Source organism: Sus scrofa, chromosome 9 (genome assembly GCF_054392235.1).
Source record: "Sus scrofa isolate SSC_HxYL_T2T_F1_AM1 chromosome 9, Sscrofa_HxYL_maternal_Yorkshire_Landrace_v2.0, whole genome shotgun sequence".
Taxonomy (NCBI): Eukaryota; Metazoa; Chordata; class Mammalia; order Artiodactyla; family Suidae; genus Sus; species Sus scrofa.
This window is the reverse complement of record NC_139391.1, coordinates 2,038,465-2,065,950: the sequence shown is the minus strand read 5'-3', so window position 1 is coordinate 2,065,950 and position 27,486 is coordinate 2,038,465. Positions and strand designations below refer to the sequence as shown.

The 27,486-nt window shown below is 38.0% G+C and overlaps 2 protein-coding genes across 3 annotated transcripts in view; one reads left to right on the top strand and one right to left on the bottom strand.

The window, feature by feature from the left end:
• OVCH2 (ovochymase 2) overlaps nucleotides 1–27,486 on the bottom strand; it is a 500,449-nt gene that overhangs the window by 12,002 nt on the left and 460,961 nt on the right. The window contains exons 5-6 of one of the 2 annotated variants that reach the window (XM_084974874.1): nucleotides 3,031–3,466; nucleotides 1,506–1,615 (exon numbers count right to left, since the gene is read on the bottom strand). In XM_084974874.1, the coding sequence (XP_084831000.1) occupies nucleotides 1,506–1,615; nucleotides 3,031–3,466 (546 nt within the window). Of the gene's footprint in view, nucleotides 1–1,505; nucleotides 1,616–3,030; nucleotides 3,800–27,486 lie in introns of those variants that run through there. The other variant, XM_084974875.1, reaches the window with a different exon arrangement.
• LOC100737844 (olfactory receptor 5P4-like) lies at nucleotides 307–26,645 on the top strand. Its single transcript, XM_084974968.1, has 2 exons — nucleotides 307–1,105; nucleotides 22,730–26,645. The coding sequence occupies exon 2, from the start codon at nucleotides 22,747–22,749 to the stop codon at nucleotides 23,683–23,685; it is 939 nt and encodes a 312-aa protein (XP_084831094.1). The 5' UTR covers nucleotides 307–1,105; nucleotides 22,730–22,746; the 3' UTR covers nucleotides 23,686–26,645.

Here is a 27,486-nt window from a genome sequence, read left to right as displayed (position 1 = left end):
TTGGGATCAAGGCAATATGAAGGCTGAAGGGGTCTTCCAGTTTCTGTTCCAAACCTTCCAAGCCTCCTAGAGAGATAGTCTGGATGTAGAACCTTCTCATACTCTTCAGTTATTTGACCTCTACAACTTCTTCAAGCTTACTTTTTAAACCGCCTCTAGAATATCTTTTCTTTTCTTTTTAAGTGGACATATTGCTGCATATGGAAGTTCCTGGGCCAGGGACTGAATCCAAGCCACCGCTGCCACCTACACTGCAACTGTGGCAATGCTGGATCCTTCAACCCACTGCACCGGGCAGGGGATAGAACCCATGCTTCCACAGCAACCTGAGCCACTGCAGTCAGATTCTCAACCCACTGCACCAGGGAAATCCTACAATGCATTTTCTATCTTTGGATTATCCTACTCATGGTATTTGGTTTGACCCCAACATGACTTATAGGGTACAAGTAAACACTTTTAATTCTACTGTTGGAATCAGAGAAGAAGTGATTTATTAGAATTGTCTCCTTTTTGACCAAAAATTATTCCAAGAATAAGTGAAAAAAATTAATACAGAGAAAAGGCGAACAACAAAGCACAAGTATGAAAAAGGCAATGAGTCACCCTGACTATGACTTGAATATGGACTTCTGAATTGACGAGATAACCAAACGACCAAGTAAGAAATGGATCTTTCAACTCTTCACCCAAGTAATTAATTCATCAGTTAATGAAATGGCAATGACTCAGCCATTCCATTAGCCCACTGGACACAAAATCAATCAAAAACCTTTACCAAACATGCACTGATCCAGAAGTTAATATGATTGACTCAAGAGAAGTAAAAAGAGAGAGCTATTGTTCTACTTATAGAATGAAGATGGAAGAATACAGCTTGGCTCCCAGGGTGAAGAAAATTGGGAGACTTTAAAAGACAGTAAGTGTGAACATCAGAGGCTGCAGGCAGAAAAACAGGCATTTCCATGGTGTGGGAGAGCGAGGACATTCGACTGAGACAGAATTCCTAGGACGTTACCCACTAAAGATGCAGCACTCCTGGCCATTCCCTGAGAGGTCCCATGGTGTAGGCATGAACCTCACATCCCAAACGCAAAGTAGACCTGTGAGTATGACAATGCTGACTTCCTTACCATCTTTAACTATAAAAAGATAAGCATATTTTAAGCATATTTATTGAATCAGAACATTTTTTTACATGGTACATTTGGAGTGGAATTTTTGTTTTAGGGACAGAAGGTTTGGGATGGCATTTCCAATTTTTGGAGCAAGCCAACAGTGCTTATAGCTGTTATGCACACATCTTTTCTAGAACTCGGCTGATGCATATCACGAGGGTCTTGGGTCACTGTACACACTCTGAGATCACAAAGAACATGCATATCACCATGAGATCTTGGGGCGCTAAGCAGAGGGGAGCATACTCGTGAGTGAGTGGCGTGGGATTCTGAGAGGTCTCATCCTGAGACCCACTTCTATTTACCCGTCACTTCCCTGAGCCTCACCTGCCAAGGGTAGGCTCCCTTTTCCACTTGGCTTCCCCCAACAATACGACTGAAAATGCTAAGGTGGCTCAAAGGCTGTACCTTCATCCGACTCTGCCCGCAAGTGGGAACTAGGGGGGAAACAGGACAAAAAATTAGTGATTAGACAGTTCTGAGCACTAAGGGGTACAGGAGACTCTTCTGAGTGAGAAAGTAAAACATCGGGTATGTAGAAAATATCCAAAAATGGCTTTAATTGAGGGATTTGCTGTGAACTGCAGTACAAGAGATTGTCCAGCTTTTTCACAAAGAACAGGCATGTCATGAAGAAATCTGTTTTTCTGATATGAGGCTTAAGGGTCTCAGAGGTAGCTACCCACTGGGTTAGTGCAAATACAGCCTCTTTGGTTCTAAATATTTTCTAGGAGAGTCTAGAATGCCCTGCTCATAATCACCCCACTCCTTTACATACTTGGATCCTCCAATGCCTGTTCTTCAGCTTGGAGATCCCCTCAGCTGAGCAGTCCTCCTTGATTTATGTGAAACGTGTCTCCCCTTTCGTCGTTTTTGCCCTACAGGATTGTCATAGCGCATTGTTTGTCTATCGCCCTTCTTGCACTATGAGCTACTTAAAAAAACCTTAGGTTTTATTCAGCTCTGTACTCCCAACGTTTAGCACAATTCATAGCATTCAGTAGACACTTAGAACAATTGGAAGGATGGACAAGTGATTTTTCTTGAGAATATATCCTTGAAAGCATAGCTGTTTAGATTATTATGTTAAAATATGCAAATTTTTTGAGTAACTTCTCATTTAATCCCCATTCTTGGCCTGTGAATCAGGCACTCTTACCCTCACATTACAGATGGGAAAATGAATCAAAGACATGCAAAGCTAATTAATGGCAAAACATGGATGTAACACTGTCTGTTGATTCTGAACCCAATATAGGCATGGCATTGAATCAAAAGTTAATTTTCTAGCTGCTTCAGTTGAATTAATTGTAAATACCTTAGACACAAAATTTACTATTTCCTGAAATCATTGGAGCAAAGACAAAAAAAATGATAATTCTTCAGGCTGATACAAATAAGAGTATAGAGAAGCATGCCAAGAACTGTTCTCAGCTTATGTTACTTAAGGGGAAAAAAACCATTTACATATATACAATACACTACAGTGAACATGCTTCATGTTTCCCAGAAATGTAATTTTTAAAAATATTACAAGGGCTTCTAAATTTATGCTGATTTCCCAAATTTGCTCCATGAAAGGGGATGGGATTGCGGAATGCGTCCAAATAAGTGACCAATCCCAGTTTTCTCTAGATCAGTTCAACTTGTCACAGTTGTATTCCATAAAAGTTCTATTCAGTTTAATATGCTGATTGTAGGAAAGAAGTCCAAATTAATTATATGAAAACCAACTAGTCTCCAAATTATATTTGCCTCTCCTGTTTTCCTAAATAAATATGGAGGGAAATATGTTCATTGCCAGCCAAGGTTCTTTCTTTAAAGGTAGCTATAGAATTCACTTGGAACTTACCTTTGGGGAGAGTGAGAGTTGCAGATTTATTTTGTCCCAAGAAGATCATTCCAAGTAGTAAGATGAGCTTATTCTTGTTCATATGCATTTTGAAACTCAGGGTTTTCCCCTGAAATTTTAGAGAGACTGAAGAGAACCAAAATAGAAAGCCTTGAGAGCAGCAATATACCAATTTAAAAGAAAGTTGTTCATTAGCCAAGATCAAGGCATTCAACCATGTCCATATGATATTTCTGAATGTGGTTTCTTGCAAAGATCTCTGCAAGATGTGGGGAGTCAACCACAGAGACAAAGTCTTGATCAAGCAACAGTACTGGTCCATTACGCCCACGTCAATGCACTGCTTCCCCCAAAGTCCATCTGGCCAGCCAAGAGATTGGTACCTAAGACTTCCATCTGCAAACATTACTTGCATCTTGGGAGATGTTATCAATTTCTAGAAGACGACTGAATATCAAAGTTGTCTTTATTTGCAAGGATAAATATTTCTTCACTCTTGTGAACAACCCATTAGTATATGCTAAAGCACTTGTCTTTCTCCTGTTTCCCAAATGTAAATGGGTGATTATAGCCATGTGTTAGAAGAGAGGAAAGAATTTGGTAGCACACTCAGGAAGTGAAGCTGCTAGATTGTCATTTAGGATACTATCCATTTGGGGCATTTGTGAATTTGCATGTTTTCACCATTTTTTTTTGTGAGTGTGTTTATGGAAAGAAAAAACTAAATTGCCTTCACTTTTGCACCTGGTAGTCGATGTGGCAGTGGCATATGACTCTGATAACATTCAAGTCTTCCTTTTCTTTGGCTGAGTTTCTGGGCTGTGGTCAGTGTGTGGAGAAACACTTGTGGATTGACCAATGGCATCCATGAACACACTGTAATTGTGATAGCATCTATGAGATTTTTTTCCTGTCAACTTTTACAAATTACCTCCCCTAAACAGAAAATGTCAAACCAGAAGCCTCTAACTTCCTTGTGGAGACTTTCACCCCTCTACAAAACAAGTCTATAAAAACACAATACATACACATAATATACAGGAAAAACAAAGGAGTTTTAAACTTTGTGAGTATTGCAAATTTAGGGAACAGTCCAGACTATGGCCTTATGAAAAGAGGGAAACTCAAACACCAATTGAGGCTTTATCCACAAATACTCAGCAAGAAAATAATATCTTCGAAATGCTGAGCAAAAATAATTATCAACTTAGAATGTTTTGCCCAGCTAAGAGATCACTTAAGGCTAAGAATGACATAAAGATATTTTCAGGGAAAAAAAACAAACACTTGAAAGGATTTAATGTCTGTATACCATTGCTAAGAGAGCCATTAAATGAAGAAAGTACATCAGAAGAAAGAAATTGAGTCTGTAAGGAAGGAGAGGGATGTAAGAAGCAATGATGAATAAAGAAAAAAAATGGTAAAACACATATAAATCTAACCAAGAATAATATAACAATAGTAATAATACTGTAATAATATAGTAATAATACAGTAACAATAGTAACAACCAGGATGAGGTTATATGGTGAAGTTTTCTAGTTGTCTATCCAATGTATAGTCTCCCCTTTTTTTTCTTGGTAACAGAACCCTGATTTTGTTGAGTGCTTCAAAGTGTTCAACTTTTTTTTTAATGGGCCAAACCCATGGCCTATGGACGTTCCCAGGCTAGGGGTCGAATAGGCGCTGCAGCTGCTGGCCTATGCCACAGCTCAGGGCAATGCTGAGTCCTAGACCCACTGTGTGAGGCCTGCATCTTCATGGATACTAGTCAGGTTCATTATTGCTGAGCCACAAGGGAAACTCATGATTTCTGAATTTAATCCTAACAAATCTCTATTTTATAAGTAAGGAAACTGAGGTTTAGAAAGATGATGTCACTTGCCCAAGGTTACACAGCTGGAAAGTGCCAGCATCTTGATTCCAAATCAGTTACTCAAGCAATCTGGCTCCAGAGCCCCAATTATCCTTCCATATAATTCCCACCTCTCCCAGGACTGGCCAGACCTTGTAGATTATCAGGCTGAAGACCCACCCATGCTGGGGTGGTTTATGGGCACTTCACTGTCATTCCTGTGCTGGGTGGGAAGGTGCGCCATCACTTCCTGGGGGGCGAGGGTGCCAAGCAAGCCACCCCAGGCTTGCCACCAGGACCTCCAGCCAGGAAACAAGTGTTCAATTTTAAAATGTTTTCCTTGGATATATACCCAGGAGTGGAATCGCTGGATCATAAGATAGTTCTATTTTTTAGTTTTTAAAGGAACCTCCAAATTGTTTTCCATTGCCGCTGCGACAATTTACCTTCCCACAAGGAGAGCACAAAGATTTACTTTTCTCCACATCATTGCCAACATTTGTTATTTGTAGTCTTTTTTTACTACATCCACTCTGATGTCTCAGTGTGCTTTTGATTTGCACTTCTCTGATAATTAGCAATGTTGAGCATCTTCTCAATGTTACTTGTAGGAACCTGTATATCTTCTTTGGAAACATGTCTATTCAGACATTCTGCCCATTTTAAAATCTGGTTGTTTGTTTTCTGATGTTGAGTCGTATGAGCTGTTTATATATGTTGGATACCAACTTGTTATTAGTCATGTCACTTGCAAATATCTTCTCTCACTCAGGACTCTGTCTTTTCATTTTGTTGACGGTTTCCTCTGCTGCGCCAAAGCTTTTCAGTCTACTTAGGCTGTTTGTTTAGTTTTGCCTTTGTTTCCCTTGCCTTAGGAGACTTAGCAAAAAAAAAAAAAATGTTGCTATCATATATGTCAAAGAGAATTCTGCCTATGTTTTTTTCTAAGAGTTTTATGGTTTTTGGTCTTACACTTAGGTCTTTCGTCCATTTGAGTTTATTTTTGTATATGGTGTGAGAAAGTGTTCTAATTTCATTCTTTAGCATGTAGCTGTCCAGTTTTTCCAGCACCACTTATTGGAGACTCTGTCTCTTCCCCATTGCCTTGTTGTAGATTAATTGACCACAAGTGTGTGGGGTTATTTCTGGGCTCACTATTCTGTTCCATTGATATATGTATCTGTTTTTGGGTTGATGACTAGCTTTGTGGTACAGTTTGAAATCAAGGAGCATTGATGCCTCCAGCTTTGTTCTTCTTTCTTAAGATTATTTTGGCTATTTGCACTCTTTACGTTTCCATACAAATTTTAAAATTATTTGCTCTAGTTCTGTGAAAAATGTGATTTTTTTTTAAAGGAATTGCATTGAACCTGTAGATTGCTTTGGGTAGTATGGTCATTTTAGCAATATTAGTTCTTCCTGTCCATAAAAAAATGTATATCTTCCATATGTTTGTGTTGTCTTCAGTTTCTTAGTGTCTTATAGTTTTCAGAGAACAGGTATTTTAACTACATACTTAGGTTTATGCTTAGTCTTTTTATACTTTTTGATGAAATGGTAAATGGGATTGTTGCCTTAACTCATCTTTCTGTTCATTGTTAGCATATAGAAATGCAACAGATTTCTGTGTATTAATTTTGAATGCTGCAACTTTACTGAATTCATTGATGAGCTCTAGTAGTATTTTTGTTTTGTGTTTTTATCCTTTTCTATCTATAAACTTATGTTTATTATTTATTTCATCTACAAACAATTCAGTATATATTACATTTAAGAACTCATAAAAAACATAACCACGATAGCATTAGTAAACCAAAAAATAATTATTTAATATCAAATATTTGGTGTTTGAATTTTCTTAATTGTCTTACTTTTTTTCTTTTTTACAACTGTGTTGAGTTAAAGTCTAAAGACAGTCTACCCTTTTCATTTAGTTTTGTATTTTGTGCCTTTTTAAGCCATAGCTTCCTATCATCTTGCCTGTGCAGTTGTTTTTATTCAATAAATTGGTTAGTGTCTAGAATTCTCTACATTATGTGTTTTGCTGATTGCATAGCTATTGCATTTCGTGTGTCCTAAAACCTCTGTGTGAACTGTGAACTGGTAGGTACATCTAGATATCAGCACCAGATCCAGGTTAGATTTTTGGCAAGAAATTTTATAGTAGTGTTGTATGTATTATGTTGTACATAATATGCATATAGCTTTATAGTAGGGTTTCTATTACATCATACCATGAGGCTCATAATATCTGGTTGTCCTTTCTGTGATTTTTTTTTTTGTCTTTTTTTGTCTTTTGTCTTTTTGTTGTTGTTGTTGCTATTTCTTGGGCCGCTCCCACGGCATATGGAGGTTCCCAGGCCAGGGGTTGAATCGGAGCTGTAGCCACCGGCCTACGCCAGAGCCACAGCAACGCGGGATCTGAGCCGCGTCTGCAACCTACACCACAGCTCACGGCAACGCCGGATCGTGACCCCACTGAGCAAGGGCAGGGACCGAACCCTCAACCTCATGGTTCCTAGTCGGATTCGCTAACCACTGCGCCACGACGGGAACTCCCTTTCTGTGATTTTAAAGTTAATAAGTATGTTCATATTCACTCAGTATAAAGTCCCTAATATTTTTTCACTTACTGATTCTAAACGGCCCTTGGTAATCATGACCTAGATCCATTGTTTCTAGTGGTTATAAAATGAGTATATTCTAGCCTTATTCCTTCTGTGTTTATCAACTAGAACTATTTTATAAAGAGTTTTTTCATCAATTATATAAGTACTTTACAGTATATTTGATATAGGAAAGTTAAGGCAAACGCTTGTTTCTTTAAAAAAATTTTTTAATGATTTTCATTTTTTCCATCATAGCTAGTTTACAGTGTTCTGTCAATTTTATACTGTACAGCAAGGAGACCTAGTTACACATACATGTATACATTCTATTTTCTCACATTATCATGCTCCATCATAAGTGACTAGACATAGTTCCCAGTGCTACACAGCAGGATCTCATCACTTATTCATTCCAAAGGCAATAGTTTGCATCTATTAACCACAAACTCTCAGTCCATCGTGATCCCTCCCCCTCCCCCTTGGCAACCACAAGTCTATTCTCCAAGTCCATGATTTTCCTTTCTGTGGAAAGGTTCATTGGTGCCATATGTTAGATTCCAGATATAGGTGATATCATATGGTAATTGTCTTTCTCTTTCTGACTTACTTCACTCAATATGAGAGTCTCTAGTTGCATCCATGTTGCTGCAAATGGCATTACTTCATTCTTTTTTATGGCTGAGTAGTATTCCATTGTGTATATCTACCACATCTTCCCAATCCAATCATCTGTTGATGGACATTTAGGTTGTTTCCATGTCTTGGCTACTGTGAATTGTGCTGCAATGAACATGTGGGTGCATGTGTCTTTTTAAAGGAAAGTTTTGCCTGGATATATGTCCAAGAGAGGGATTGCTGGGTCATACGGCAGTTCTATATTTAGTTTTCTAAGTTACCTCCATACTGTTTGCCATAGTGGTTGTACCAATTTACATTCCCACCTACAGTGTAGGAGGGCTCCCTCTTCTCCACAGCCTCTCCAGCATTTGTTATTGTGGACTTTTTAATGATAGCCATTCTGACTGGTGTGAGATGGTACCTCATAGTGGTTTTGATTTGCATTTCTCTAATAATCAGTGATGTTAAGCATTTTTTTCATGTGTTTTTTTGCCATCTGTATATCTTCTTTGTAGCAATGTCTACTTGGGTCTTTTGCTCATTTTTCCATTGGGTTGTTGGCTTTTCTGCTATTGAGTGGTATAAGTTGTTTGTATATTTTAGAGATTAAGCCCTTGTCAGTTGCATAACTTGAAACTATTTTCTCCCATTCTGTAAGTTTTTTTTTTGTTTGTTTTCTTTTTGGTTTCCTTTGCTGTTCAAAAGCTTGTCAGTTTGATTATGTCCCATTGGTTTGTTTTTGCTTTTATTTCCGCTGCCTTGGAAGACTGACCTGAGAAAACACTTGTGAGATTGATGTCAGAGAATGTTTTGCCTATGTTCTCTTCTAGGTATTTGATGGTGTCTTGTCTTATGTTTAAGTTTTTAGGCCATTTCAAGTTTATTTTTGTGCATGGTGTGAGGGTGTGTTCTGTGGGGAGCCAAGGAGATGCAGGAGGCCAAGGAAGGGAACTAGCTTGACAGCACAGTTCCGAAGGCAGGTTTAGAAATAGGGAAAAGGGCTTACCTGGCGGCACAGTTCTGAGGACAAGTTCTAAAAATAATGAGGCTTACCTGCTAACCCAACAACAATGGCTACAATAACAAAATGAAGGCTTTGCACAACAGTGCAGGAATAAAAATCACTTCTTGGAAAAATCAGTCTTTCTTGTTATTTACTTATTATTCAATCGTTCCTGTTATTTGTTTGTTATTCTTCGTTATTTTCCTATATTGTTTTGTGACAATAAAATTGGAACAACAAAAAATTGGAACAGTAATAAAATAATAAGAGCTTTACTTGGTTAAATTCCCCCTATTCAGATCCAATGTAGGTAAAAACAAGTATTCATTAGTTTGTTACAAGTAAGAATAGGTTTTAGAGTTAGGTAATTGTGTATGTACAATAGGTTAAGAATAGGTTAGACATACATGAAAAAACATAATAGTAATCTTGCTTTTAATGAATTTTGTAAAAAGCTTTTAAGTTTTAGGAAATTAAGTTGCTTTGATATAAAAAATATTTTCTCATACTGTCCCCTGACCATAACGCTTTGAAGTTAGTACCCCAAGCTTTAATCTAAAAGATGAAGCTTTGTAAATGTCAAATTCTTGTGCTTGTGACCTTTCTAGTTGTTAAAGATTAGCTTAAAACAGTAACAGGTGGTGCTTGCTAAAAGTAACCACAAAACATTTTGTACTGAATCGCCTTATTTTCATATAATGTTTTTTCCACATGATGTTTTGTACCCATTATAGTTTTACATGATATATTGTATCCATTGGTTTTAATTAAAATCCTTAGAATACAATGTATATCTACTGTACCATGTAATCTAAAAGTGTAACCTTTAAAAATATGACCTAAGCACTGTAATGTAAGTTACAATTAAGCTGTCTATATAAACTGCTACTTATGCTAATGAAATTTGAGCAGTCCAGTGCTCTGAGAGAAGGGACAAAGAGGCTGTCTCCGTGTGCATCACCGACACTGTCCATCCCCGCAGGGACACCGGCAGTGTTCCAGTTCATTGATTTACATGTGGCTGTGCAGTTTTCCCAGCACCACTTGCTGAAAAGACTCTCTTTTCCCCATTTTATATTCTTGCCTCTTTTGCCAAAGATTAATTGAGCATAGGTGTCTGTGTATATTTTATTTCTGGGTTCTCTATCTGTTCCATTGGTCTGTATGTCTGTTTTGGTACCACTACGACACTGTCTTGATGACTGTGGCTTTGTCATATTGCCTGAAGTCTGGGAGAGCCATGCCTCCTGCTTGGTTTTTGTTCCTCGGAATTGCTTTGGCAATTCTGGGTCTTTTGTGGTTGCATATAAATCTTTGGATTGTTTGTTCTAGTTCTGTGAAAAATGTCATGGGAAATTTGATAGGGATTGCATTGAATCTGTAGATTGCTTTGGGTAGTATGGCCATTTTTACAATATTAATTTTTCCAATCCTGGACCATGGACTATCTTTCCATTTCTTTGAATCCTTTTTAATCTCCTTGATTAATGTTTTATAGTTCTCAGCATATAAATCTTTCATCTTCTTGGTCAGGTTTATTCTCAGGTGTTTAATTATTTTGGATGCAATTAAAAAATGTATTGTATTTTTGCATTCCCTTTCTTTTTCTTTTTGTCTTTTGTCCTTTTAGGGCTGTACCCATGGCTTATGGAGGTTCCCAGGATAGGGGTTTAATCCAAGCTGTTGCTGCCAGCCTATGCCAGAGCCACAGTAATACCAGATCCTTAACCCACTGAGCAAGGCCAGGGATTGAACCCACAACCTCATGGTTCCTAGTTGGATTTGTTTCCACTGTGCCATGATGGGAATTCCATTTGAATTCCTTTTCTAATATTTCATTGCTAGTATACAGAAATGCTACTGATTTCTGAATGTTAATTTTATATCCTGCTACTTTGCTGAATTTGCTGATCCGTTCAAGTAGTTTTTGGGTTGAGTCCTTAGGGTTTTCTATATATCGTATCATGTCACCTGCATATAGTGACAATTTTACCTCTTCTCTTCCAATTGGATGCTTTTTATTTCTTTTGTTGGTCTGATTGCTGTGGCTAGGACTTCTGATACTGAATTGAATAAAAGTGGGATGAGTAGACATCCTTGTCTTGGTCCAGATTTTAGGGGGAGGCCTTCAGCTTTTCTCCATTGAGTTTTATATTTGCTGTGGGTTTGTCAAAATGGCTTTGATTATGTTAAGATGTGTTCCCTCTATACCAACTTTAGTAAGAATTTTATCATGAATAGACATGAGACTTTGTCAAATGCTTTTTCTGCATCTATTGAGATGATCATGTGGTTTTTGACTTTTCTTCTGTTAATGTGGTGTATGATGTTGATTGATTTGTGTTATGTTGAACCATCCTTGTGAACCTGGGATGAATCCCACTTGTTTGTGGTGTATGATCTTTTTTATATGTTGTTGGATTCAATTGGCTAAAATTCTGTTGAGCATTTTTGCTTTTATATTCATCAATGATACTGGCCTGTAGTTTTCTTTTTTGGTAGTATCTTTGGTTTTGCTCTGAGGGTGATGGTGGTGTCATAGAATGTCTTTGAGAGTGTTCCTTATTCTTCAAACTTTTATAAAAGTTTAGGGAGGATGGGTATAAATTCCTCTTTATATGTTTGGTAGAATTTTCCTGTGAAGCCATCTGGTCCTGGACTTTTATTTGTAGGGAGTGTTTTTATTACATATTCAATTTCATTTCTAGTGATTGGTCTGTTCAGTTGATCTATTTCCTCTTGGTTCAGTTTTGGTGGGCTGTAAGTCTCTAGAAAGTTGTCCATTTCTTCTAGGTTGTTAAATTTATTGGTATATAATTGATCATAGTATTCTCATGGTTTTTTTTTTTTGTATTTCTGTAGTATCTGTTGTGATTTCTCCTTTTCCATTTATTATTTTGTTTATTTGGGTTTTTTTTCTCCTTTTTCTGGTGAGTCTGGGAAAAATGTTTCTTTCTTTTTTTTATGAATCAGTTTGAAGAATATTGAGTTCATTTCCTGGCATCCTTCAAAGATAATTAATATTTCTAGCATCATTGTGAAGTCATAAAACCCATTACAATCTAAATAATTCCTGTAGAATATAATTACAGTGTATATACAAGAAAATATCAATCTGTTTTTATCCATATTTTACAAATGTGGAAGATAAGGGTCAAATAGACTTTCACAAGACTACACAATTAGCAAATGTTGATTGTTGATTTCAAGCTTCCTTCCTTCCTTCCTTTCCTTCCTTCTGTCCTTGGCTTTCATTAAGCACCACTCTCCAAATTCACACAAAGGAAAGATTCATTTGCTTTCCTCAACCAAACTTCTATGGAAAAAATAAAACCTTTCTGATTTTATGTTTGTAAATTTTTTTATTGTTATAAACTACTCTTTCTCTGGCTTTCTCACTAATCCACATATTCCTTGACCCTTTCCTGCTACTGGACCACCAAAATTTGGTCTTCATAAACACTAGTATTTAGGAGAAAGCCTTCAGAGTTTGAAGCATAACACATAAAGTTTTGGAGCTAGTTATATTTCCTCCATTTGCAAACACAACCCCTGTTCAACTTCCTTTTCTCTAACTTCATTCCAGCATGTGAAATATTTTTTTGCCTTTGCAGTGTTATCTTGGGCAAATCCACATGTCATTTATCTTTTTCTTCTCTCTCTTCTGACTTGCTCAATTTTGAACAAGTTTGTTTCTCTGCTATCCATCCCCTGTGTCTACTACTTCTGGGAGCACTCGTCCCATTTTCCTCTCCCATATATTCCTGAAATTTCTGGGCATAACTGTACCTTCTCTCTTCCCTAGAATCCTCCCATGCATATTCTAAGATTCATAATATGAGAACAGGAAAAGTATCCCTTCCTTTCTATAATTTTCCTCCATTACACCTCTCATTTCCCAGTCATTGCTTCCTTTTTAGGCTGGATCTTTAAAAGAAATACCCTCATTGTTTTTTTATTGCTTCATGGCATTCTCTGCTTGCTCTTAATAATTTTACAATTCACCTCACAATATCCAGCTTTCGTTTGCTTTCAGTTTCAAGTGTGTTTTCTCCCATCCAATAGGGAATAAACCAACATCTATAAAGACAGAGTCAGTGACTCCCACATAGGAATTTAATTAAAGTGGTAGTCTGCGAACATACTGTAATCTCTTATTCCTGATTCAAATTCATGATAAGAAATGTATATTAAATAAGTGAACTAATACCAATTCTAGAAAACCAGAAAGGGAAATGCTATTTATAGCCTCAAATTGTTAGTATTCCTAGACAGATTAAAAAGCAGATGAAATGCAATTAAAGGAAAGATGCCTCTTAGGAGAAAGCTGCTGAAAAAGTTCTAGAATTATAGAAATTTGGAAGCTGTAACCGTGGTTAGAAGAAGAAATCCCCTGGACCATAACTGGGGTCACTGTTTGGGGTATCCCTGTAGAAAAATTAGGCATTTTAATCTGTTACACTCTAACTTAATTCAATCGGGAATCTATTTCAGAGTTTTCCCTTGGGAGGAAGATGCAAAGGATTAATAGGGTCCAAGAAACAGGGCAGCATTCCAGGTGGCTTGCAGCATCCAGGAAGAAAAAAAGCAAAAAGTCCAGAAATCCAGCCCCTGGGACCTCCTATCTGACAGTACATCTTGTCTCTGTCTCAGAGGCACTAAGTAGATTTGGCAAATGTTTATGGCCTTCACATAAAGGTTAATAGCTAATCAGAAGTACAAAGTTGACCCCCCCCCAAAAGAGAATGAGCTAATTATTGAGGAAAAAAAAACAAGAAAGAGAACACCAAATGTAATCATCAAAAGATCCAGCTCTTAAGGAAATGAGTTTAGTAATTAGAATAAAGATCATAGAATAACTATAACTAATACATTCAGAGGAAAATAAAAATATATTGCATGTATGAAAATCAACTTGAGATGCTGAAAAATATAAGTTTATTGTTGAAATAAAAAAAAACAAACTCTCAGCAGATGGGTTCAACATCAAAATAGACGCAGGGAGGACTCCTTCAGTGAGATGGAAAACTAGGTTGACGAATATACCTAAGAGGTAGCACAAAAGGTTGAAGAGGTGAAGAATAAAAGAAGAGTTAGGAGATGTGGAAGGCAGTAAAAAATTTAACAACACGTGCCTAGTGAAACTGCAGAAGAGAGCGTGCGAATGGAGGAGTGGGAGAAGAGGAGTAGCACCTAGTGACACAACTGAAGAAAACGTTTCAGTGCTGGACAGAGACAAGAGTCCAGAGCGAGAAGGATCTCATCTAGTGCCAAGTATACAGAATGACGAGAAAAAATTATCCTAAAAATTGTGATGAAATATGTAAAATACTCTAAAAATTTCTATAAACAGCAACAATCATCCACAGAAGGACAAAATATGGACCTAAGAATTTTCATCAGCAATGTGGAAGGCAAGAAGATAAGGAAGTAACTCTAAATTGTCAGATTATTATGTATAGAGAATTATATACTTTAAAGCTATATTATTTAACCAAGAGGGAATCTAAAGACATTTCATGTCATAGAAGGGCTCAGTAATTTTTGTTACTCACAAGACATATTTTTATGGATGAAGAGAGAGAGAGAAACTAAGGAAACACATAAAACGCAAGAATCTAGAATAAGCAAAGGAACAAATAAAAATTAATTTATAGAAATAAATTGATTCCAGGCATTGGCAGAAAATGCAAACAAAATGTTAAATCTTTAAGAGTAGTGAAAGAACAGAAATAGGATGTGCAAATTCTATATTATTAGATTTAAAGATAGTACAAAAGTGGATTTAATCTAGAGTAAATAATGATAGGACAACAACAAAGAAAACGTAGTAAGTAGAAAACTTGATAATTCACAGTAGATCACACTGTTCACTGCAAATGAACAAGTTTGATGATATCAGTGGTTAACTAAGGTGTGAGGGTACAGCATGTCCCTCAGATACTACAGGGGGAAAGCAAATCAACACAGATATTTTTAAAGGACTTATAAAAAGTATAACTTACATGGAAGTTATAGGGTGTCAAACATTTATGTATACTTGCTAACTCAGTGTTTAAATACTTAAAGCAAAATCTGAAAGGAATATGGGAAATTTAAAAGTCTACAATCAAAATGTAAGACACTCAGAACTTGGTAGATCAAATAAACAACCAAAAGTACATTTGATCTAATAGACTGTCAATGTAAAACATCGTCTAAAAATGATGTAGTTTTCTTTAGGTGTAACTTGGCTGTACCTATTGGAATTTAAATCATGCAAACATTTTGGCCCAGTTATTCCACTTCTTAGAGTACATCCAAGAATGTTATTGGTGCATAAGCACAGTGAGGCACTGGCAGGGATACAGTTAAAATACTTGTTAAATACTCTGGAATCCTAGGACTAGTCACAAAGAATGGAGGTAATTAACACATACTCACATGGAAGTGTTTAAAAATATTTTTTAGTAAGAAAAGCAATTTGAGAGTGGTACAAACAGTACCATCACTTGTGAAAAACCACATGGGAATCAGAAAAAGAAAGATTCTTGTCTTGTCTAGAGAGGGAGATTCGGGAGGGGATAAAAATGGGGTGGGGGAAGAAAGAAATAGCTTTGATATTTCTGCATCTCTATCTCAAGAGTCCAGGATTTGAGGAAAAAACTTTAACTGGAATTACATTGAATTACATTGTAGGTCACTGTGTCACATTGTAGGTCACTGTGTCACCTGGCTCTTTCTGCAGCTTCCACAGGCGCAACTAAACAGGAACCACAGGACAGTGCTCAAGAAAACAGTTCCAGACACCGGGCCATGGCTGCTTCTCAGAAATGTCACAGGTGATCACAGCATAGGCCACATTGATTAGACTGGTCCAGATCAAGTTTCAAACCTGATTAGATCCTTGTAGCTATAAAACTGTATAAAAATAATGAGGAGGATAAATGAAGCCCATGAGACCTTAATGAATACCTCCATCAGCCTAAAACTGTAGGAATAGGTAAACACATCTAATTTTCTCAGTCTCACTGGATTTTCTCCCACTGGATTTTCAGCAGGATATTATCAAACCTGTGCAGGCCTGTTGCCAAGGTACTTATGGTCTTTCTTGCCAAATGGTCCTACATCCTGCAAAAATAAGCTCTACTGTACAGAGGTGATTCCTGGAGCTTGTTTCCATCATAATATTAGAGCAGCAGGTAATATTCGTTCATTGCTATTGATTTATAAATGTCTGTTGCATTTGTAGTAGCGGAAACATTTCAAGGGCTTCTCATTTATGGATTCTGCATTCATTGCTGTCCGTTGCTAGGTATATTAACATACCCCATTCAACACAGTGACTTTTTGAGGTAAATATTATTATCACACCAATTTTTAAAATAAGGAAATTGAATCTCAGAAGGGTTATGCAACTTTTCGAAGATCATCTAGTCAGTAAGTGGTAGACTTGGAATTTATACCTGGGGTTTTTGGCTCTGAAAACTTTTATTTTCATTGCAGGACTGTATGTCATGCTTTGCATATTATACTGGCAATTCATATCATATTTTGAATTCATTTGAGTCTTTCTTTTTCTTTTTCTCTTTTTAAGGCCACACCCATGGCATATGGGGGTCCCCACACTAGGGGTTGAATTGGAGCTGCAACTGCCAGCCTACACCACAGCCACAGCAACACCAGATCTGAGCCGGATCTGCAACCTATACCACAGCTCATGGCAACACTGGATCCTTAGCCCACTGAGTGAGGCCAGAGATTAAACCCGTGTTCTCATGGACACTAGTCGGGTTTGTTACCAGTGAACCACAACAGGAACTCCCATTTGAACTTTTCACGTACATATTTTCTTATAAAAATACAAAATTTATTACAGATTTATGTCTTCTGAACCTCTGACACAATCCTGTGACTAATGCAACCAGAGATTTAACATTCTTACATTATTGTATGAAGTTAGTTCATATGTACAATTGATTAAAGGCAGTGCTTTAATCATCACTTCATAGATGCAAGTTTTTCATAGTCAACTAAGAATTGGGTAAGAAAAGGGTATTGATAGTTATTTATCTGTATAGTTAGTAAAATAAATTTTTAATGTTGAGATTTTTAAAAAAAGTAGCAAATATTCCAGTTGGCAATTCAAGAGTCTACATGTGCTCCTTTTAAAAACGATGACCTTTCATCTTCCTAAAGCAGCAAGCTTCCGATATTTGATAGCAGTACCTCTGAAGTATTACCTAATGTTTGATAGTACTTGCTGGTCTTTCTCTTTGTTTGGTACCTGCTTTATCAGTGGTCTGGCTTGTTTTCTGCGGGAATGCTGGGACGACCTCAGAACTACAGGTAGTTGCGGTTTGGTTGGGCTGCTTTCACAAAAGATCTTGTATTGCATTGTCTTGACATTTCTCTTGACCGGACTGCAGATTCCCTTTGAATGCATCAAATACTTCCCTAATCTGTCCACTATTCTCATCCTTTCTTACTACCACCCAGGCCAGCACCATATTGCACCTGGACTACTACTACGTGCAAACAGGGCTTTCTGTTAATCCTTTTTCCTCTACAGTTTAGTCCCTCTAGACTTGCCAGAGTGATAATTATGTAAATTAGAGCATGGCATTCTGTTTAAAACTTTGCCTTGTCTTCTCAATGCACTTAAAATAATGTTTAAGCTCCTTATGATGGCTTTTAGAGCCATAAACGATCTGTCCTCTGCCTAGTTCTTTAGTTAATTTTTACTACTCTAGCCATCCACACTGTCTTGCTGCTGTTGTTTGAATGTAGAAAGCTGCCACTCACTTTAGGGCCCTTGCATGTCTGTCTACACTGCAGTGCCCTTCCATTCCCTTATCTTGTCATGGCTGTTTTGTTTGCATCATTTATGTTTTCTTTTAAATGCCTCCTCTAGGAGTTCCCTGGTGGCTCAATGGGTTAAGGATCTAGCATTGTCACTGCTGTGGTGCAGTTTGATCCCTGGCCCTTAAGCATGCTGCAGGCACAGCTCCCCAAAAATCTGAAATGCCTCCTCTACATAGATGCTTCTGCTAACTTAAAATTATCCACCAAAATGCTATCCAATCACCTTATTTTTTTAAAATTTAAAAAAATTTTTTTTTTGTCTTTTTGCTATTTCTTGGGCTGCTCCCGTGGCATATGGAGGTTCCCAGGCTAGGGGTCTAATCAGAGCTGTAGCCACTGGCCTACACCAGAGCCACAGCAATGCTGGATCTGAGCCATGTCTGCAACCTACACCACAGCTCACGGCAATGCCGGATCATCAACCCACTGAGCAAGGGCAGGGATCAAACATGCAACCTCATGGTTCCTAGTCGGATTCATTAACCACTGCGCCACGACGGGAACTCCCAATCACCTTATTTTAATTCTCTGCATACCACTTCTCATTGTCTAAAATTTCTTGCTTTTTTACTTTTATATTTTCCTTTCTTCTTGACTTGCAGCCTCCATAGGAGAATAGACAACATGAGAGTACAGCGTTCTTGTCTCTCTTAGCAGAGACTCACAGATAACTAGAGGAGTGTCTGATAAATAGAAAGCACACAATAAATATTTTTATTAATTTTTATTATTATTTTTGGCTGCACCTGTGGCATGCAGAAGTTCCTGGGCCAGGGATCAAACCCATGCCACAGCAGTGACCTGAGTAGCTGTAGTGAAAACACTGGATCCTTAACCCACTGTGCCACAAGGAACTCAATAATTTTTTCCCTCTACCTGGCTTTATTTTTTTCATTTTTTAAAGTTTTAATGAAGTATAGTTGATTCACAGGTGTCCGCTGTACAACAAAGTGATTCAGTTATACATATACACACATCCATTCTTTCGGATCATTTTCCCACATAGACTATTACAGACTCTTGAGTAGAGTTCCCTGTGCTATACGGTAGGTCCCCGTTGGCCAATCATTCCATATACGTATCTCAGTGTGCATGTGCCAATCCCAAATGCCTACTCCATTCCTACCCTCCTAACTTGTTCCCTTTGGTAAGCATGTTTTTCAAAGTCTGTGAGTCTGTTTCTGTTCTACAAATAAGTTCATTTGTAGCCTTCTTTGAAAAAGATTCCACATGTAGGTGATATCATATGATGTTTGGCTTTCTCTGTCTTGCTGGTCCTTATTAGGTCATTTTCTCTCAAGCTTTTGAAATTATTGCTTCAGCATCGTCTGGTTTTCTATTGCTACTGATGAAGAGTCTGCCTTTAGTCTCAATGTCATGCTTTCATAGGTTATTGTCTATTACATTGGCTAATTTAAATGTTTTTTTCTTTGTTATTTTTTCCACTTTTACTATGTGTTTCCATTTACTCTACTCATCACTAGTTGTGCTTCTCAATACGAGAACTCATATTTTTCATCATTCTCAAAAAACTTCAGCCATTATCTGTTTAAAAAATCACCTCTTATTGTTTTTCTTCTGGAATTCCCACTGAATGTAAAAATGAGCCCTCTTCTATCTTCTAAGTTCCTCATCTATTTATTCAATTTCATTTTTGGTCTCTGTTTTCTCAACAGTACCCCACATCTATTTCTAGGTTACATGTCTTCCTTTAAGCTGCATCTAATCTTCTATTTAAACTATTTATTATTTTAATTAAATGACAGTATTTTTCATTTCTAGCAGTTCTTTTGTATTCTTTTACAAAACTCCATTTTTCATATAGTATCTTGAATCTTTCTCTGATTTTTAGTATTATATTTTATTTCTTTAACATTTTAAATAAACACTTATTTTGTATTTTATTCTAGATAATATATCATCTGAAATCTTAGGGTATAACTATTTCTTATTGGTGCTAACTCTTATTCCTGGTGGCTCACTTCTTGCGTGGGGTAGTTTTGAACTATGCATTTACCTTGGGTGCAGCTTTATCCGCATGGGATTCTTTGGCATTTGGATGAAGATGTGTCTCTTCAGATAGTATTAGCATTTTGCTCTTTTAGACAACATGTGGTTTTCTAGTGCTGAAAAACTACACCAAAAATGGTTTACAAGAACCATTTAATTTTTCTCACAGTTTTATGGGTCAGGAATTGGGAAGGGCTCATCCAGGTGGTTTGGACGAGTCATCACTTGGGATGGCCATGGCTATAGCATTCACTTTTCAGGTGGGGTTTTCTTTTTTTTTTTTTTTGTCGTTTTCTCTTTTTAGGGCCACGCTTTCAGCATATGGAGGTTCCTAGGCTATGGGTCCAATCGGAGCTGTGGTTGCTGGCCTGTGCCAGAGCCACAGCAGCACGGATCCCAGCCGTGTTTGCGACCTTCACCACAGGTCACGGCAACACCAGATCCTTAACCCACTGAGCAAAGGCAGAGATCGAACCTGCATCCTTATGGATGCTAGTTGGGTTCATTAACTGTTGGGCCACGATGGGAACTCCTCAGGTGGGGCTTTCATTCACATGCCCGGCTGGGGCTGGCTTGTTGATGGGAGCTCTCTGCCAGGAGCTCAGCTTCAAATGCTGACTCCTTTATGATAATCAGAGCTTGGAGTTTTACATTAAACAAGGAATGTAAATTCGAATCCCAAACTTATATCAGGATAAACCAATTACAATCACTTCTTAGGACAGGAGATTTTTGTTGTTGTTTTCTTTCTCCAAGGAACTAAAGACAGAAAATTCTCCTTCTCATCTCCCTTGGCAAGTAAAAGGATATTTTAAAGAGTATTATTATATTGAGGTTGAAGGAAATAATTCTTGAATTATGAGCAGAACTGTGGGGAAGGGAATAGCAGAGGTAACTATGTCCAGTCTTTTGTGTTGAAATGTGATGGAAGATAGTGTGTTATATGTATGACTGGGTCACCCTGCTATACAGCAGAAATTGAAGAAACATTGTAAATAAACTATACTTTAGTAAAATAAAGAAATAATGAAATGTGCAATAAAAAAGCTTCAGTTTAAACTCTCCAACTTGCACAGTCACAAACCCTTAACCCCAATGCCTGCACAGCTATTAAAGCATAATGGAAAGTTTGGTCCGGATAGATGCCCAAGAGTGGGATTGCTGGGTCACATGGTAGTTCTATGTATAGTTTTCTAAGGTACCTCCATACTGTTTTCCACAGTGGTTGTACCAATTTACATTCCCACCAACAGTGCAGGAGGTGTGGAGAGGGGCAAACGTCTCTAGAAAGCTGCAGTTCTGCTTTAGCATGTTTTGCTGATTATCAATTCTCACATCATTTTTGGTTGGTGGAGATTTCCTTTATTAAATGAAAGCTCACTTCTGTATGCTGATTATTTTAAAAAATATTTAACAATTCAAGTATTTTGTTGAAAATATTTTAGGATATTTCATACCCACAGTATTGCTTAAAATGGAAATCTGCTTTAATTTTAATTTTTTCATTCTTATAATTAAACGTACTCATTTTTTCCTTAGGTGAAAAGATTGCTTGATATTTTTTACATTTGTGCACTATTCTTTTGATCTCACATGGCTGGTAATATACACGTGTGGGCATTTTGTTAACGTATTCTGACACATACTTAGTCATGCATGACTCTGAAATATATTCTTTCACTAGGTCTGTACAGGACCTAAAGTACAATTAATAATCCAAAGTGGATTTGTTTTTCTTATTGTTCTCCAATACGAAACTACACAGTTTCTGTTTACAGCCAATATGTAATTATGTGAATCAGGTCCGATGATGAACTATTGTAACACACTATCCCTGGAAACTCACTAGAGTCTAACAGAACAATACATTTATTTCTCACTTCCAGTATATTTCCTGTATATTCTCTGTTCTCCACATTCCCTCAAATCCCAGGCTAGTGGGAGACGCCACTCTCACATAATTGTATCATGCAGAATATGTCACCGCGGAAGAGGAAGAGAGAGTTGTCCACTGGTCATGTAATTTGATCCAGAAGAAAAACATGGCATTTCCTCTCTGAACCATCAGCACGTACTGATTCGTCTCATCTGACAGCAGGGGGCTGGGGAGTGGCCAAGAAACAGAAGCACATTGGATATTGTCAAACTCTAGCACAAGGTCAACTGCTCTGCCCTCTGGTTCTCATCAAATTCTCGGAACATCGTTGCTTTAAGTGTTCAACAATCTGAATTTTTTTTGTCTTTTTGCCATTTCTTGGGCCGCTCCCGCGGCATATGGAGGTTCCCAGGCTAGGGGTGGAATCGGAGCTGTAGCCACCGGCCTACACCACAGCCACAGCAATGCGGGATCTGAGCCGTGTCTGCAAACTAGACCACAGCTCATGGCAATGCCGGATCCTTAACCCACTGAGCGAGGCCAGGGATCGAACCCGCAACCTCATGGTTCCTAGTTGGATTCGCTAACCACTGCGCCACGACGGGCACTCCAACGATCTGAAGTGATCAAATGATGCAAAGGGAGCACTGACTGTTCTGATATGAGTCACTGGTTCCTTTGTGAGGATCCGTGGCCTTAAGATAAAGGACGTTCATATTCTCCAACCACGCATGACGTGAGTATGTGTGGGAACGTTTGGAGGGTAAGCACTAGACAAAAGTGAGATCGATGTTGATTTTCTGGTAGGTTGGCCGGTAACGTGATTACGTTAATTATGAGATCATTCCGTTTATTTTCATATCGACTGGCTTTTACTTCAACAGGCATCATTCCAAACAAGATGGAGGTTGGAAACCACACGATGGTGACCGAATTCATTATTTTGGGGTTAACGGAGAACCCGTCACTTCGTTCCGTCTTCTCTGTGGTTTTTCTAGGAATCTACATTGCCACCATACTGGGCAATGTCAGCATAATTGTGTTAATCCAAAGCAGCCCTCAGCTTCACACTCCCATGTACCTTTTCCTCAGCCATTTGGCCTTTGTGGACATTGGGTACTCTTCCTCGGTCACACCTGTCATGGTAGTGAGTTTCCTAAAGGAGAAACTCACCATGCCTGTCGCTGGCTGCATAGCCCAGCTCGGCTGCGATGTTGTCTTTGGAACAGCCGAGTGCTTCCTGTTGGCCGCCATGGCCTATGACCGCTACGTGGCCGTCTGCTTCCCACTTCTCTACTCCACACACATGTCTCCCAGAGTCTGCATCCTCTTGCTGGTTGCCTCCTATCTGGGAGGGTGTGCGAATGCTGCATCATTTACCGGATGCTTACTGAGCCTGACTTTCTGTGGGCCAAATAAAATCGACCATTTCTTCTGTGACCTGCCCCCACTGGTGGAGCTCTCCTGTACTCACAGGTATGCTGCTGAACGATCTCCTGCTGTCTCAGCTGGGTCAATCATTGTGCTCACGCTGTGTGCCATCATTTTTTCGTATCTGTACATTGTCCACTCCATCCTGGGGATGCACTCTGCCGAGGGCAGGCACAAGGCCTTCTCGACCTGCACCTCCCACCTCACCGCCGTCACTCTGTTTTATGGGACAGTCACCTTTGTCTATGTCCTACCAAAATCGAGCCACGCGGCTGACCACATTAAAGTGGTGTCTCTGTTCTACACCGTGGTGGTCCCCGTGTTGAACCCCCTCATCTACAGCCTGAGGAACAAGGAGGTGAAAGAGGCCATGAGAAAACTGATGGTTAGAACACATCAGTCATTTTGAAATAAATGCAGTGTGAATCCAGAAAGTACAAAGAATTATTTCAGGGTGTGAAGGGTGTTTATGATATCCATTAGCTTTATCATTTTATATGAAGTATCTTAAATACAAAATGCTCGAATTTTGATTAATGCTAACTTTAATTTACAACTTTCTAGAGTCACAGAGTATAGCATTTTTGTGAGTCTGCTGGCTTCAAATTAAATGTGTATATTTCAGGGTGAGAATACAGTTTCACTTTTTCTCTCCTCTGTTCATTATTTAGGGAGATTGATTAGAGAGTGTTTTCTTTTCCTTCTGTTAAATGGTAATTTAACATCATATTTCTGGGACGACATCTCGAAAGTCATCATGTACTCACTCGGAAATGAAGTTGATGGTAAGGTTGACAGGTCAGGTTACTTTCTCTGGAAGCCACGACCTCTCCTATACAGGGTACTCATTACCTTTGGAAATAGTGATTTGGAATCTTAGAAAAGAGTCCTTCCTACCTTATCCAAGCCAGACCAAAATTACTCCACCGTTTTGTCACCAGGAGACTTGATTCAGATAACAAAGAAGGAACTCTGAAGGCTTAGACTTTTGGAGGTCTGTTTTCTGTACTACTCCAAGATTTGTTTGTTTGTTTGTTTGTTTGTTTTTTTGCAAAGGTTGTTTTGCAGAGATTTGCCTTTGAATCTTTGCAGACAAACCTTTGAGTGAAAGGAAAAATCACTGGGGAATGGTGGTGAGAAAAGGGCTGAGGCACAGCGGAGCTTTCCATAAGCAAGCCAGTTGGTATTTCCAAGGCAGGTAATTATGGACCAAGACACCCTGGCTGCTGCAGGCATGGAATATACCTGCCATCCTTCTTCATAATCTCTCTCAAGAAGACATTTCTTGCCACACCTTCTCTCCCTGCCTTATTCTAGGTACGTAGCATAAGCCCTCACAGTTGGTTTGTTTTATTTTGTTGTTGGAAAGGCAAGTGCCATATTTAAGCTTTAATTGCGGAGGCATCCACTTCTCTTGAATAAACATTGCCAGCCACACAACCAGGTAAAGGGCCAGGCTGCTCCCTCCCCAGATTCCTTAGATTATTGACATTTAGACCCCTTGTGTTTTCTCTTCTCACGCTTCACATTCCTGCTGTCATGTTTTAGAGTCACCAGTAGAGAGTGAGCCCATGAAACAAAGCCTGGCCTCACCCTCAACCCTATAAAAGCAGAACTCTGGGATCTCACACCTTCTCTCTCTCACTTCATCCTGTGTGGTCCCAGGTGTGCAGTTTAATTTTCAGCCCTTGGAAGTACTAAGTCTTGTCTCTTAAAATTTCCTGATGGTTATCACTGAGGACATCTTGCGATAAGAACCACAAGGCTGGTCCAGCCACAACAGTCAGGGATGTGAAGACACATATGGAAAGAGCTGGTTTAAAGAGATCCCAGTAACTCAGCACTCTGGCAGATAAAGCTATGTATCCATAGTTTTTAAAAAGGATAACACCATAGAATCCAGGGAAAGACACCAGTTTTTACAAAGAAATAATCAGGCAGTGCTCTCCTTTCTCCCTGGGCCTCCTTTATTGAGCATTTAAAAATATATATTTTTATCAACTATTGGTATGTCCTTTTCTGTATAATGTATTATCAGCCATTTTACCAATTTTATTCCCAGTTTGTACCTTTCTTGTTGATGTGTTCTTATAATCTGTCTATAAGTCCTTCCATCAGATTTGTAAAGGTATACTTTCATTTTGAAGTATGCCTTGGCATGCTCTTAGTTGTATCTTTTGATGAACAAATGTTTTTAATTTACTCACCTAATTTATCAATATTTTCTTTAATGTTTAATGATTTAGTGGCAAGTTTAAGAAATCTTTGCCTAATCCAAGGTCGTAGAGGTATTCTCTACTGTTACCTTCTAGAAGATTTATACTTCTGAAACTCAGAGGTGAGGAGCGATTTTAGATATTTTGTTTCACCTATGAATTCAAAAAAAGCGAACCTCACACGTGTATTTGCCGTGAGGATGTGTAGGACTCTGTGATTTCCCTCTTACTACCAGCATCTCCTCCACTGCTGCTTTCTAGGCAAAACTCTTATAGCATAAAGGGAAGGGAATTTGGAGGTGAAATGATTTGTTTTTGCATTTGGGTTTCTTCTAAATTTCTTCTTTTTTTTTTTGGCCATGCCCATGTCACATGGACGTTCCCAGGCCAAGGATCAAAACCGTGCCATAGCAGTGACCCAAGCTGCTGCAGTGACAACGCTCAGTCTTCACCTGCTGCACCACAGGGAACTCTGGGTTTCTTCTAAATTTCTGCCTAGACTGTTTACACTGTCATCCAAGAACTGGCTGCTTCCTTCTCATCCCTTCAAAGTGTCTCTGTGAAGCTGACGAGACTCTGCACCTGTGCTCAGATGTGCACTCCACGCACCTACATGGATGTCAGAGAGTCAAGGGTTTCTTGAATCCGCTGCACCTGGTTCACTGACCATGTAAATATGATTTTCATTTTGTTGAGGTTTTTCTTGTTACCATATGATCAAAGGTTTTTCCACATCCTTGTACATCCTAATTCAGGGATGCAAGTACCACCTTGATTACTTTATTAAATATTCAATTAATCCAGAATTCCTGGGGATAAACCCACCTTTGGCTGCTTATATCTATTTTATTATAATTGAATTTGGTTTGCTAATATTTAGTTTAGGATATTTGCATCTATGTTCACGGGAGAATTTGGCCTATAATTTTCCATTCTTGAAATAAAATTTTCAGGGGGGATATCAAAATATAAAAATGATTTTGAAAGTGTTTCTTTTCTCAGAAAAAATTTTATAGGCTCAGTGATATTTATATCTGTAATATTTGCAAGACTTCAGTAGTGAAGTCATCTGGGCCTTCCATTTTTTTGTGGAAAAGTTTTTCACTGTAAGACTCATTTTCATTAATGAATAAAGGAATATTTAGTTTCTCAATTTCTCCCTTTGTCATTTTTGATAAGATATTGTTCAAAATAGTTTGCCAATTCCTTTATATTTCAAAACTATATCTAATTTTTTATTTTATGTAATTTTTGTAATATTGTTCCATTTTCTTTCCAAATTGTACTTTCTACATTTTTTATTAATAAATTTTATAGTGATTTATCAATTTTATTAGCACTTTATTGGGGATTAGACTAAAATCTTCACTAAAAAATACACAGAATAGCTGAATGAATTAAAAAAGTAAGATCCAGCTACCTATAAGAAACCCACTTTAGTGGCTTTGTTAAAATCAAAGTAGTCTTTAAGACAAAGACAAAAAGTCTTCAAGTCAAAAGACTTTTGTCTCTGGAAACAGAGACGACCAGTACATAATGATAAAAGCACCAATTCAATAGGAAAATATAAAAATTGTAAATATGTATGCGCTCAACATCAAAACAATTATATGAACAAATACTGATAGATCTGAAAGGATAAATTGAAGGATATTTAAATACTTTGATTTCAATAATGGATAGAATATTCAGACAAGATCAATAAACAGTGGTTTTGAACAACGCTGTAGACCAAATGGATCTAAGAGACATATACAGGACTTTTCCAAAGCAGAAGGAAACACATTCTTCTCAATCACGTATAGAATATTCTTCAGGATTGATTGCATACTAGGTCACAAAAAGTTTTCAACAATTCAAGAGGATCGAAATTATACTAAGTATCTTTTCCAACCACAGTGGAATGAAACTTAAAATCAATGACAGTAAGAAAAGGGGAAAACTCACAAATACATAGAAATCAAGTTACACACTCTTCCACAACCACTGAGTTA